The 13741-nt window shown below is 49.7% G+C and overlaps 2 protein-coding genes across 2 annotated transcripts; both read left to right on the top strand.

Moving 5' to 3' along the window:
• Positions 1–4593: 4593 nt before the first annotated feature.
• MRS44_017798 (uncharacterized protein) lies at positions 4594–5346 on the top strand (the record flags this gene model as incomplete). The annotated part of the gene is made up of 4 exons (XM_065615692.1): positions 4594–4766; positions 4890–4951; positions 5016–5048; positions 5198–5346. 4 exons carry the CDS (start codon positions 4594–4596, stop codon positions 5344–5346), a joined length of 417 nt encoding a protein of 138 aa, XP_065471764.1.
• Positions 5347–8184: 2838 nt separating this feature from the next.
• MRS44_017799 (uncharacterized protein) lies at positions 8185–12592 on the top strand (the record flags this gene model as incomplete). The annotated part of the gene is made up of 9 exons (XM_065615693.1): positions 8185–8277; positions 8326–8759; positions 8814–9520; positions 9930–10095; positions 10887–11025; positions 11080–11238; positions 11281–11335; positions 11641–11741; positions 11804–12592. 9 exons carry the CDS (start codon positions 8185–8187, stop codon positions 12590–12592), a joined length of 2643 nt encoding a protein of 880 aa, XP_065471765.1.
• Between the last annotated feature and the right edge of the window lie 1149 nt (positions 12593–13741).

The following is a 13741-nucleotide window of genomic DNA, read 5'->3' on the forward strand; positions in this document are numbered from 1 at the left end:
CAAGACCCCGCCCCCGCCCCCCCCCCAAAAAAAAAACCCCCCGAATTGGGAAGGTTCAAATTTATTGTTGTGGGAGTATCTTCGTTAATAGAAGTCCCAGTTAGCATCAGAGATGCTGTTAAAAGCTTGTCCGTCTTCCAACACTACTAGGTGGCAAAACTCATCACCAGACCGTCTCCGCTCAATCGCCTCGGAAGAAACCTCTAATGCAGGTCAGTAGCCGGATCTGTGAAGCTGATCGGCCTCTTATTTCAAGACATTCCCAAAGGCGGCGGTACGGTTAGGCAGTGGCAGGACCATGTACTTGCGCCGTAGAGCTAGCTCTGGGAAAACGGAAACAACTCACCCCCACATCATGTTACCGTAAGAGAGTCAGACAGACATCCATCTAATTGAGTGCGGTCCCCGCATATTCGAAATTCGACTCCAATTCGATCGAACGCATGACGAATTAATCCAGGTTTAGGTAGAATAAGGTCAGAGGACCCGGTGACCCCAGAAGAGATGTCTCGGAGCATAAGTCCATTAGCTAAAAACGGGTCCTAAGCTGATCTGACCAGATATCTCTCGTTTCCTTCAGCGACGCACTTGCATCAACCCATTCGTTACCACTGTGACTTAGCAGCGGCAGTGAAGGTATGAAGACCCGAGCCCTCGAATGCATTGAGCAGGATCCCGTCGCACATGTCGGAGTAAGCTCGGAGGCGGACCTACCCTGTACCCAGATGATGGAGGATACCAAGGTTCTCACCTATTCTATCATGAACGCCCCAGTACCTCTTAACTTCTTCAGCCGCATTTTACAGCCGAGTTGACACGTTCTTTAGCCTCTCTCATACGCGCAACATGGTCGCCGTGGAGGTTGGTTAAAGGCCCCATTTAGTAGATTGGCATTGAAATTTTATAAAGCAACCAATTGTGGGTTGTCATAGAGGATGATGGCTGCAGCTGCAAGAGGCATGGTTGACATCGGAAATCTTGGGGCTAACCGATCTTAGCACCCACACTGCACTACAGCTATTAAGGCACCAATCATTCAGTCGCGTACGATCGCGCCACGGGCTTCTCAACACGACAATGAAATCACGCTAAAACCGGCCTCTAACGGCATTGAATAATCTCTCGCGCTCATTCGACCGAATCGAACGCCCATTCGATTCAACATTCGTGACTTGGCGTCGAATGACTCTGTCGATTCGACTCACGTTCGATAGATGTCCAACCCTGGTCATGTAGCACGCTCTTTTGATTGACAACGAGCTCCAGACGACCTGGGCCCGCGCTGCTGTCAAGCCGACTCGGCTTGAATCAGATTGGGCACGTTGACACAAACAAGTCAAGTAAGTTAAGTATGGCCCCGGCGGCTTGACTTGTATCAGACATGACGTAATTTTTTTATTTTTTATTTTTTTATTTTTTATTTTATTTTTTGACGTTTTCCGCATTTTGCTACAGTTCCCACTCTCGATCCAACATGAGGCCGAAACAGTGACCCTTTTTCCATCGTGATCACCATTTTCTGGTGTTTTGGATTGTGTCACACGGGCTGGCCACGAGCCGTGGCCCAGGCGCTGCCCAAGTCAACACAACACAAAATTCTACGGATTTCGCGCTTTCAGCCATGAGCCCCTTCGTTCTTACATATTTTAGCATCACTCTACTGCTACTACCTCTGCCACAGTCAGTTCCGCCCCAGTTGATGCTATTCGCACTCTGATGCTTCATCTGGGTCGTCATAACAAAGCCCAAGAACCCCCTCGCCCTCCACGACGCCTCAGAGCATTCCAGAAAGTACCTCAGCACCGTAAGCCTTCACCCTCCTTCGTCGCCAAGCGCAGGCACGCAAAACCATAGCCTAGCGGCTGGGCGAGCTATCAATCGAGGCTTACCGACGACATACATTCGCTATCGCGCTCTAATGTAAAGGGCCGGTCACATATACTAGGAGATAAGGCCCGCAAGAAGGCAGGGTAGCTCCGGCTGATTTGGATTAAGGACCACGGGGCATTTTTGCTCGAATTAAACCCCGATGACACTACTAAGCCGCACTGCCGATCCTGTGGCAAGATGGCGAGCCCTATGCTCTTCCAACATCAAGCCTCGACCTCCGCATTAGCACATCTTAGAGAGTACCTACCCCTCCCCCCTCTGAGGTCTTACTGACGGTCTTAATAACCACAGGATCCCTCTAGGTGACCCCATGGCCCCATGGCCCTAGTGACCCTAGTGCCGCTGATGACCATGAATCCATGGTTCCGTCTTTGACCTTTAGGTGGCCGCCTCGAAGCGCCCCTGGCTCGAGCCCATGACGGGAGCAAGCGCTGCACGTGCCGAAGAACTATGGCCTGGCGTATATCATTGACGCCGACCAGCCTTTCTCAACTTCTCGAATAAATACATGATAGAGCTGCTCAATCTGTCCGTTTCGAGCCTGGAGGGTCAATTGGCCCTTGAGCGGACCTCTTTCCCAGAGAAGCTGTCAAAGCTATTCCAGAAGAAGACGAAAGAAGGGCTCCGGGCTGACTTACAGGATGTCCTTTTAATAGTTTACCCCCCCCCCTTTGGATCTCGGGACCCCTACTAACCGGCATGCGAAGGCTGCTAGATCGGCTACTGTAGTGAACAACAACACATCCATGGAGCCTCTCTGCAAAGTGTTAGGCCTACTAATAGACGTGGATGGAATCAAGGCCTCCTGGGTACACTCTTTTGGCCATATCTTCGGCCCCACCGCTAAGCCTTTTCTCTCAAGCTTCGGGGTTGATGTTTTTCGATCGTGGAGTTAATATGGGCGATGCTCAAGCTGACTTCCAGTAATAGCGCAATAATAGCCCTACCATAAAGAGCTATAACATCGTCAGGTACATCGAGCATCGCCGCAGCGGTCGAAGGCATTGGTGGATGTTGCAACGCAGCTTGAAGCCGAATTCAACCCTAAGACTGCTATTTAGCTTGAAGTCACCAACAGCGAGACTAAGTTGGATTCAAACTATCTGATGATTCAGTGAGTTATGGGGAGGCGGCGTGGCGTCGTCGGCTTCCTCGCTCGAGAGGCACAATAAGGTAGCAACCCCACTTGCGAAATATCACCTTGAACCTGACTATTGAAACCTTATGAGTGATACCAGGCATATCCTTGAGCCCCCATACAAATTGACGATGTAGGCACAAGACAAGGTAAGCCCAGTAAACTCAGAAAACTTTGACAAGTTCTGACAGGGATAGAATACCTAGCTTCTCGAGTATCTCGATTCTCGAAGTCTGAAAGTAGCATTATGACCCAAGTACAGCCGGAACCGTGGTCAATTTGTAAGCACCAGACCACGCAGGCGAGATACTGACGACGATACTATTCAGTGCCCATTCAGACAATGCATCCGTAGGCCCTCGAGTTCTTACAGTGCTTGAAGAATTGGTGCCGGACTCGCGGCATACGGTTTGGCAATCTGCTCGCGGATCCCATTGGGAAAGAATGCCGCGAGGACGGCGGTGAGCTTTGGATGATAATAGAAAAGAGCCAACCAGGATCAGAAAGTGATTCTCGCTGTCACAATAGGTTAGTTTGCCAAGTTGAACTGAGTAAGTCAAGTTCGAGTTTGGGCTGGTAAGGGAGTCAAGCCAGTCAAATTGGCCCTCAATTTGACTTACTTTTATTTAAGTTGGTTGGGTGGCAACGCTGATATAGGCCCTCAGATGATAGGCTATTCTCCTCGAGCAAATCTGTGTCGTAAAGCTCCAGGAAGAGTTTGCCTTAACCCTGACTGCCAAGCCGCGGGCTCTCCGAGGAGGCCCGCCACTTGTAATCTGTTTAAAGGCGGAAACGAAAGATGGCTAATCGGTATGCTCGTAGGACAGAATTTGTAACTGACTGAATCCTTCCGGGAGGGCGAAGGGCTAGTAACGCTGGGTTGATAACCTGAACTGTTCTTCTCGTCTAGAAAGGCAGCGAGAACCTCCGACCCGGTAATAATGGTATTCATCTTCTACATCAGCTATCAAAACACTGATTTGTTTACGTAGCGACAAAGAGGGCCTCCCTCGATCACGCGATGGTTGGTCGACGGGAAATCGCGAACCTAATAATTTCCAGCAGCTTACGAGGCCTACCGTCCGGGACTTGATTTTTGGACTTGCCCACTCCGGAATCATAGTCAGTTCGATATTTCTGCATGCTGGTGACTCAGTACCCGCAGATGACTATAGGGCTATTGCCAGCAATCACGTAGATCGTCGTTCAGACAGCCCAAATTCCTTGGCTGACAGAAGCTACAGAATAAACTTTCGACGAGTTGACACGGAATGCATAGCTGATTGTCGGCAAAGGGCTATCTGAGGCTTGAAGTGCTCGTGTGAACCAGGTTGAGTACCCGCTGGATAGTTGTGTTCGTATCTGAAATGATTGACGGTAAGCAGGTACAACTGAGCTTTTAGAAGCCGGCAGACTTACATTTGTGCGAGCATATCCCCTTGGCGGAACAAGGAAGGATCATTTAGGAACAATGTCCTTCGACATGGTGGATTCAGTGTTTTTTAAACCATACCTCACCTCGGGCTCGGGTAGTCGACCAAAGCCGCCTGGCGACCTCGCTAGAGATGCAAGCTACTCCCAAATCCAGCGGCACGTTTTCCGAGAGCGAGAGTAAGGCGTTACTCGCGGACTTGCCAGGCAACTGTTGGTGGGCGCAGCAATGGGACAGCGAGGATATCAAGCCTACGCGCTCTTGGGCAAGTCTCTACTTGTTTGAGCGGGATGCGAAGGTCATCGGGTAAAAGAAGATATGGATAAGTGAGAAAAGTTTGTTCCCCTGGGCTTTCCGTCAAGTTCCAATCCCTAATCATCATCAGCCTTCGAATCTAAGGTTTACATGACCATCGAAAGCCGAGACCAGGAACCCGGACCTCAAGATTGTCATTGCTCTTGATGGCTGGCCTTTACCGAACCCCGCTCATGGTAAGATACCTCCCCGTCGCCCGCTTTGAAGGAGAACATGGCCACCTTGATCAGCAACCTTTAGGAGTTTTCCCCCAATACGAATATGTCGATGTCGGTAAGTATCATACATTATCATGCCGCAGTAGATTCGGACTTAGCCCTAATAGCCCATCGATCACCCTTCACAGACTTTGGCGAGGACTGCATTTTGGGGGCTGTTTATATCCTGCTCTGGCAGTCTTGCCTCAGCTCTTGGCGCTCTAGTCGTTTGCGAGAAGGCTAGCGCCTCTGGAGATCTAACAAATGCTATGAGTCCCTGGTGCAGAAAGATCACTGACATTGTCACAGACTGGGGATGCCTCAGCGTTGACGACCGCGACGGCTCAGACGGGGATACCAAGAACTATCTATAAAGTCTCACTGGTGACTATTAACGCAAGCAGTCGCGACTACATTATCACCTTTGCAGCGCCCTCTTCAGGCTAGTACTTTCGCTATTTCGATCTCAAGGGCATCGAGGCTCATATCAATTAGATTAAGCTCATATCGTAGGACTTGCACGGCGTTCTAGGATAGCGGCAACTCTATCATAAGGAATTACCGCATACCAATCTGACCGAAATCGACTACGCCTTAAACTTAGTAAGTGCCATTTAGAACACTCAACATCTATCTAACACCTTTGGCTGAGACACGAGCTCGTTGCAGCTCTGGTGCGTTGGCGTTGAGCCTTACAACACCATTGTCGGCTTGGGCTTCTATGACCACAGAGTGGAGGACGAGCAAGTCTCTCGGGCCCTGACTCGCAGGTAGAGATGGCTACTCACAGCCTAACCTCTGTCCAACGGCCAAACCATCTCATAGGGAAAAGAGTGTTCGTCCTATATGCTGTCAGTGACAGCGTAAGTATTGCAACCTTATGGTGAATTACCACGCCTTCTTCCCATCTGCATAGAACACACTGACATTCAACAACAATGAAACGGAGGTGACAGTTCTTGAGACGGTGACTGGCCTTCCATGGGCGAAGACAGAGCCTGGGGCTACTGTTTCGACTCCAACGTTAACTCCCTGATGCATTTAGACAATGACTAGCCAAGGCCGCCCCAAGACCCAAAAGAATCATTTCCGTGCCCCAACTGTCTTGTGTGTGGCAAGAACTGTAAGAAGAGCGAAATACGCGGTAGGTGCGCTAACATGGATCTCGACTATGACTATACAGAGCTGCCACCCAAAGTTCGCACGAGGGGCCCTTGAACCTGAGATCTCTCGGCCGACTCGCCGTCAGCCAGGGGAGAGTTCGCAAACGATCGGAGCGTATCCAGACTGGCAAAGCGCGAATATAGCAAGGCGGCACTAGCACTGAAGAAAATATTTGTCTGCCCTAGACAATCTAGTGGCATCAATTAAAGGTACGCATTGTATGGAGAGAATCAAGAAGAATTATCCCGTGTTTTCGACAAATGGGAAAGGCCAATGGGAATGTATCGAACAAACGATAGGTGGGGTAGCATTTCGCGCCAACAGGACAACACCTCTCGGTCGTGATAGGACTGGGAGGTCGGAGCCTTGCAACTACATGACATAGCATGGGTGAAGGATGAAAACAGTTCCCTTGAAGGGTTCTGGAAAACCTATCAGAGTAAGTTCCTTTTATCGGTTAAGATGCTGCTGCTGCAGAGTTGGGGGTATATTCCACACGCCTGGCTCCCACCCGCTTACCTGGCAAAGACACTGACACATGATTAACTCCTGCAGCCATGCATGTATTTGAAGCCGAACCCAATGTAGAGTTCTTCAATCAACGGCTAGATAAGGGTCAGGTTGAGAACCAGGGGCCGACACCCGTAAACTCGCAGCTCAATGTCCCCTGCATCATCATGACCGACCGAGTGGACCCTGAAAGCAGACATCTCGTATCCTTGGAAGCTTGGCGGGCCCAGAGCCTTCACTTACCTGCTGCTTGCCAAGTTGGGCAACGTGAAGAACCTTGATCGCCTCGCCACTAAAAGAGATGGGTGTGCCCTCCAACTTTCCCTGCCTCGTTGTAATCTGATCAACCGGCTTTTCCACTTCTGCCTGTTTGCTTCTGGTTCTAGGTATGGCTTTCAAATAGCTAAATGACCCACCGGTGTGGAAGATGTCATGCGATACCTACGAGGCGCTCTATACTGATAATTATTTGCGGATTTTGATACCTTTGATGTGAGTCTGGGTTCTGAAATAACGATTTCCTCGCTCCGGGCGAGTAGAAGTAGTTTCTTGAAGTAGTGTTGACCTCGGTGGTACACAGGCCCAAGATTGATATTGAGCTTCGGACTATTGTCGCCCTCGGGCAAGATTCCTCTTCCTTCTTGGGCCGCCCCCTCTTCAAGGATATTACTTGCTAACCACCCCGATGAGGAACTTAGGAGTGTAGAGCTGCTCCACAGAAATAGTTACCTGCTAGAAAAACGTGGTAAGACGACTTCTGATGATGTGTGATCTCCGTGAGAACGCGGCTGGTCTTCTATGGCCACAGCCCCCGCATCCATCATTCCTTCAGTATGAAGAGTTGTCTGTCTTCCAGATATCTCAATTCTTCGAACCTCATGGCCCATCACAAGTGATGGCTGCGATCGCCTTGCCGCTGGCATTCTAGAATGTCCCGTCACCGCCACGCCAGTAGTCCGCCCGGGATTTCTTTCTAATCCTATGTTTAGCTAAAGCGAAGAGATCGTCAATGAGGTTCAAGTCTAGCGAGTATGCTGGCTAGCGCTCGATCATCACTTCAGCTTTAGCAAGTTCTTTTTGGGCTTTGGGGAGAAGAGAGAAGAAATGAAAGAAAGCACCGTCCACGAAGATGACTCTTTTTTGGCTTTGGGTGCCTACCAAAGAAGGCCAGCTGTCCTAACCAGGGTACATGCATCCATTTCGCAATAGGTCTGTAACTGGACACTGCGTTTGGTGGAACGCAGGCAGTGCGAGCTACATTGAGTACCCAACTTGACGCCCGTTTTTGGCTCCCGCAGTTTACGATGCCTATGTGTACCTTCCTTCAGCTTTTTTTCCTTTGCATATTATCTCCTTAAAATCCTAGTTTTTCTAACTCTCTTTCTTTTTTTCATCCTTTCCACCTTTGAAAAACAAGAACTACCATATTCCTTGACGGCCACGCATGAGTACTGCTCAACTTGACAGGGCAATCGATGCGTAGCTATCTCTCCTCGGAAAGTGGAAGCGCATTGATATTCCAAGTTTGCATAACCGTAATGACGGACATAATCTCCAAATTGCCGGTTGAGATCTTGAACATGATCATTGGATACGTTGAGTATTTCCCTTTGACACTTGACAACCACCTCGTCTGCCCGCTGCAAGCCGGAAAGGGCACGATCAGCTAACAGGGTTAGGTCACCATTGACAAAGACCGCAAGTCACTCACTGAAGTGTCGAGAATTATACGTGACGTCGCGTTGCCAAAGTTCTGGCACTCAGTTGACGTCAGACCTACCGGACCATTCTCGTTGCACAAGCTACCACAGAACTTGCCGCCAACAATACCCTGGAAATACGTCAGGCACCTCCATTTCAAAATAGACTTTCATAAACCGTGGTGGGCAGATTGTCCTCATAATGCATCCTACACCGAGGATGATATATGGGCCGAGATCAAGTCCGAGATCGAGTCCGACTCTGACCTCGACGCATCCGACGACGACGCCATAAGGTCCGACTATAGTCCATATGAGGGGTTTTCAAACCATTCTCGTCATTTTGAGCATCTTGCGTTTGCCGCCGGATTGATTGTTAATGAGATCGGTGATAATCGTCTAGACACCTTCAGGTATGGCAACACGAGCATTTGCTTGAATCGTCCGACTCTAACGATATGCGACAGTTGGGACCTGGAAACATGCATTCCAGAAGCTATTCTTGGGCCCCAGGGTATCATCACTACACGTCAGAGATTGCTCCGCGCTTTGAGTATCATCACAGACCCTGATTGCCATGACAAGCCAACCATACCGGCGACTCAAGGATCAGCCATCGATTTGGGCAACTTTCGGAAGCTGAAACGCTTGCGGTGGAGAGCACCTCGTTCAGAAGATGCCCCGACCTTATTATCTGCCTTGTCAAGAAACCGGCGGCATCTAGAGCGACTTGAGCTAGACCTAGGACAATGCGATGATGATGAGGATGGACATCCATCATCTCAACAGGAATCGATTATCCACGATTCTGCGTTCTTGAGAAAGCTTCTTCGCATCCAACCTACTCCGTCGATGCCGATGTTTCCAGAACTAAGAGAGCTGTTTCTTTTGTCTACCACTATCGGGCCTGGATTAGCTCGGGGACTTGAGTTCAACACGTTGGTCTCACTTCGCTTCTGCGACTGCCACGGGTTGCCTGGATTTTTCGCCACTCTGGTGGAACTACGGGTGCAACCTAAAATCAAGGCGTTCGAGATTTACACCAGTACCGAGTTTACAAGTTCTGTCAGTCAAGAGGAGGAGCTGAAAGACGCGGTCATGCGTTTTCTTGGCTCCTTCAGCGGACTAACCGATCTAGCCTTGCGGCTAACATCAGATCCATGGTTCCCGAAACGTGAGTTTTGGTCAAGTATCTTGGCTCATCGGTCCACACTCCGGAATTGCGTGTTGGATGAGCTGTGGGCCTCCGGTTGGTCATCAGAACTTACTTCGGAACCATTTTTCTTACGGTTGGAAAAATGTCCGTCTTCTAATCCTTTGGGGTTTCTCGACGTTCAGTGCCTAGGTTTGAAACACGAAATCAAACATCTTGTGAGTAATCTCCAAAGCGATGGTATATCAGAACTGATCGTGTGATTTTGCCCCGTTCAATGGTAACTAATGTATGTTTTCTCAAGAGAACCATGCTCCTTCCGTTTGCTTCAAAAAGGTCCCTCGAGCTTCTCCATCTCCGTTTTCTCATATTTTCGATTCGAGGGTTTGGGAATGCATCAATCGAAGCTGGGGAGCATCCGCAACCGCAGCTACCAATATCGAGGAGACGGATTCGACCAGCGTTTTGTACGGTGCTCAAGATTGGGGTTCTCAATTGCGCAAGGAGAGGGGTATCCGGCGATGTCTCGTCGCCGTCAACTTATCGTCTTCAAAGAGAATTTTGCGATCTCATCGAATGGGCATTCGGGTCTCAAGGTATACGTTCTCTTCGCACCATCGCAGTTGGTGACTTTTCTGCCACAGGTCCGAGTCAGGGCAGACTTTGCATTTCAGTCAACAGCCACGGCATACTCAGTGTTCTAAAAGGAAGGGACAAAGGGATGGCTTACCCGCTGGAGAAGTTTCGAGACTTTGTACATTCAGAAACCGTCAGTCTCAGCTACCATAGATTGTAATAGAACTACCGGTATTTCCCAGCCCTTCAAGTTGAATTTTGCAGCCAAGATAACTAGTACTTCAACGTCCCCCAGGCAACATGTATTCCATTGTCATCTGCCAAATGCCTTATTCGGAGCTACAGATCGGATTGCTGTCGAAATCATGTCCTGCGTCTGACTGGATATTCACTGAGATGAGGGGCGGCTTCAAGGTACCCCATTCTGCCATGGATACACCTACCATCCAGGACCACCTAATGGATAACCCCACCTAATGGATAACCAAATTTTTGCTCCTCCCCATACAAAATCCAAATTTTCAGCTGCACCGTATTCGGCCAGGAATGAAGGTACTTGCAAACTAAGACCTGTACTATATTGCTTTTTTCGTATAATTTTCATATCGGCTTAAATTTTCCCCATTCCGCCTCGTGGCCTAGTTCTCTAGCCCTTTGAATTTTTTTGCATTTCACCTCATGTACCCTAGGCGACTCCATCCACTCAAGCCGAGTTTTCACCTAATTTACTCGACGGAACTCCCTCCGCAATGATTCGTCGTAATTATACCGAAGACGACGTAGCTAAGGCCATATTATATACCACTAATAGAGGCCTCTCACAGAATGAGGCGGCTCAGAAACATGGAGTGCCTCAGTCGACCCTTTCTGGACGACTTTCCGGTCAAGCGAGCAGGAATGAACGTATCCAGGCCCAACAGCGTATTTCCAAGAGCCAGGAGAAGACTCTCGTTCGTTAGGTGCTGCGACAAGAGTCTCTGGGCTATGCTCCCTCGCACAGCCAGCTCCGCGCCTATGTCGAGGCCATCCTCAAACAACAAGGCGATAACAAGCCTCTGGGCAAGCACTGGACCACGAGGTTCGTCAAACGTCACCTACAACTATCTACCAAGCTGGGAAAACGTCAGGAAGCCGCCAGATTTGACGGATTTACACCAAAAGCGGTCAATTGGTACTTTGATATTCGGGAGACCGAGTACGGCTAGATCAAGCCTGAGAACACAGTTAATGTGGACGAGGGTGGCGTAATGGCGGGTTTCGGTACGTTATCTACAAGTCCCCAACGGGTTTGTATAGGCCATAGCTAATTGGCTGCCAACCAGGCTTAGATAGCCTCGTAATCGGGAGCTCTGACCCGAAGAAGAAGGCGATGTTGAAGGGCTCCCCAGTCGCGCAAGTGGACCTCATTTATCGAGGCCGTCACCGCAACTGGCCGCGCTTTAAAACCCGGAATTATCTTTAAAGGAAAGGAGCTACAGAAACAGTGGTTTCTGGACGAGTTTCAAATTGATAGCCGACTGGCACTACATCACATCGCCCAACGGCTGGGACCGACAACCACATAGCTCTCGAGTGGCTGAAAGACGTCTATCTTCCTCAAACAGAGCCTCGTGATGCATCGGATGCGAGACTCATTATCCTTGACGGTCACGGAAGCCATGCACAGGTGAGTCTTTTGGGGTTTTCACCGCAAAGTCTCCGGCTATAAGATCGCTGACGAGCATCCAGGATGAGTGGATGGCTACGTGCTTTCTAAACAACGTCTACTGCTGTTACCTGCCAGCACATTGTTCTCATGGTTTGCAGCCGTTAGATAATGGAATTTTTAACGTCATCAAAGGTGCGTATCGGAAAGAACTCCAAAAGCTGGCTAGTTTGACCGATTCTGCGCCGGTTGACAAAGTCAACTTTATTCGGGCATACGCGAAAGCCAGAGAGGCGGGCATGAGGAAGGAGATTATCTTATCCGGCTGGAGATTTACTGGAAATTGGCCTATAAATCGTCACAAGGCTCTAACACATCCTGAAATTCAACCGGACAAAGAAAAGGTGGTGGAACGGTTCAAGACGCCGAGCCCTCCTCAGTTGCACTCAGATGATACGCCGAAAACGAGCCGCCAGGTGAGAGATTTGGCCAAACACCGAAGTCGTCCGACCAGGCAGAAGTACAGTAAGATCGCGAAGGGGCTGGAAGCTTTAGAGATGAAGGTGGCCGTTCAGAATGCGCGGATTACTGGGCTGGAGGAGCAGGTGTCCCAGCTGCGGCGAGGGAAGAAAAGAAAGGCGGTACCGAACCCGAACCGACGATTCATGGCTCTGTCGGAGGCTCTAGCGGCTGGAGAAGCTCTTCTTGACTCAAAGGAGGCAGAAATAGAGGCGGATGTGGATGAGGAGGTCGAGTCGGTGATTGAGGTGGGTGTCAGATCAGAGGATGAAAGTGACGACTTTAGGGTCGTAACAAAGCACTGCCAGCGCACACGGAGCGGTCGGGAGGTCAAAAAACCACGCAGAGAGTAAAAATTGATCAATTTTCTAGAGTCTCTCTCCAAGGCTTCGCTTTTTAATTGACGACCTGGTGTTTTATGCACGCATCAAAATTTGGATTTTGTGTGGGCGGAGCGAAATTTTGGTTATCCATTAGGTGGGGTTATCCATTAGGTGGTCCTGGATGGTAAGTGTCGGGTTGCAATCGCTAGTTCGTCTTAACGACGGCGTGTCTGTTGGCATGAAACAGGTTACTATCTTCGTCAATGCCATGCCTCAACCAGCGTTAGGCAGCAGATTGCTCTCCGCAGGTTGAGCAAGGGTTCAAGAAACTGACCTTGGCCGGTTCCTCAAAGGAAAAACTCAGAACAGTGCAGTTAAATCATCTCCCTTACGCACACGACGCACACTCCGATCTTCGGACAATACCGAGCCATAGTATTCCGACCGATTCACTTTTTGCGTGGGTCTCACGTCCGCCGATATAATTGTCGGATCCCGTGTATTGAGGCTAAGGTATCAGATCTAGGTAGGTATCATGACTGCCATGTTTGTATAATCATGAAGACAACCACTGGACCCCATTACTCACCGCTCGGCATTCCCTTGCCCATGCAGTTGCCGCGCCCTTTATGCGCCCTCAAATATGTCTCCATAACCTCTTTTGCGTTGCATGCCACCCTCGCCGCTGCCTCCCATGTTGCCTGCTTGGGGAGGATATCCGACCCACTGTACCAAGAAGTGCAAGGCTTTTTCCTTAACTCTCCAGCGCAGGATTTTTGAAGACGTGAAAGAGATTGATACCCATTGCTTTTGCTCGCGTTCCAACAGAATTCCAGTAGCAGTACACGAGCGATGGACAGTCTTTCTGCAACGGATGTTCAGCGACCAATGTAGGCTCGGTGTAGCTAACCCATTTGACCATGAGATCTATCTCGGTTCCGTTCTCGGTGACATGGTCGAGGACTGCTTCAACTTCATCCATCAGTCAACTGAGAAGAAAATGGGCTTGGTCGAGGAGGCAAGAAGAATCATCGTCGCAGATTCGTCCGCGTCGGTCCGTCGGAGAAAGCCATAGCGTCGGATCTCTCTCTATACAGGGCTGGAGATGGAGTACAACCTTTGCACGACGCGGCGGGATGACTCTTCGGACTCTCCGGTGGACGATTGGGAAGCGCTATA

Source organism: Fusarium solani (genome assembly GCF_023522795.1).
Source record: "Fusarium solani strain SB1 chromosome Unknown bctg00000014, whole genome shotgun sequence".
Classification (NCBI taxonomy): Eukaryota; Fungi; Ascomycota; class Sordariomycetes; order Hypocreales; family Nectriaceae; genus Fusarium; species Fusarium solani.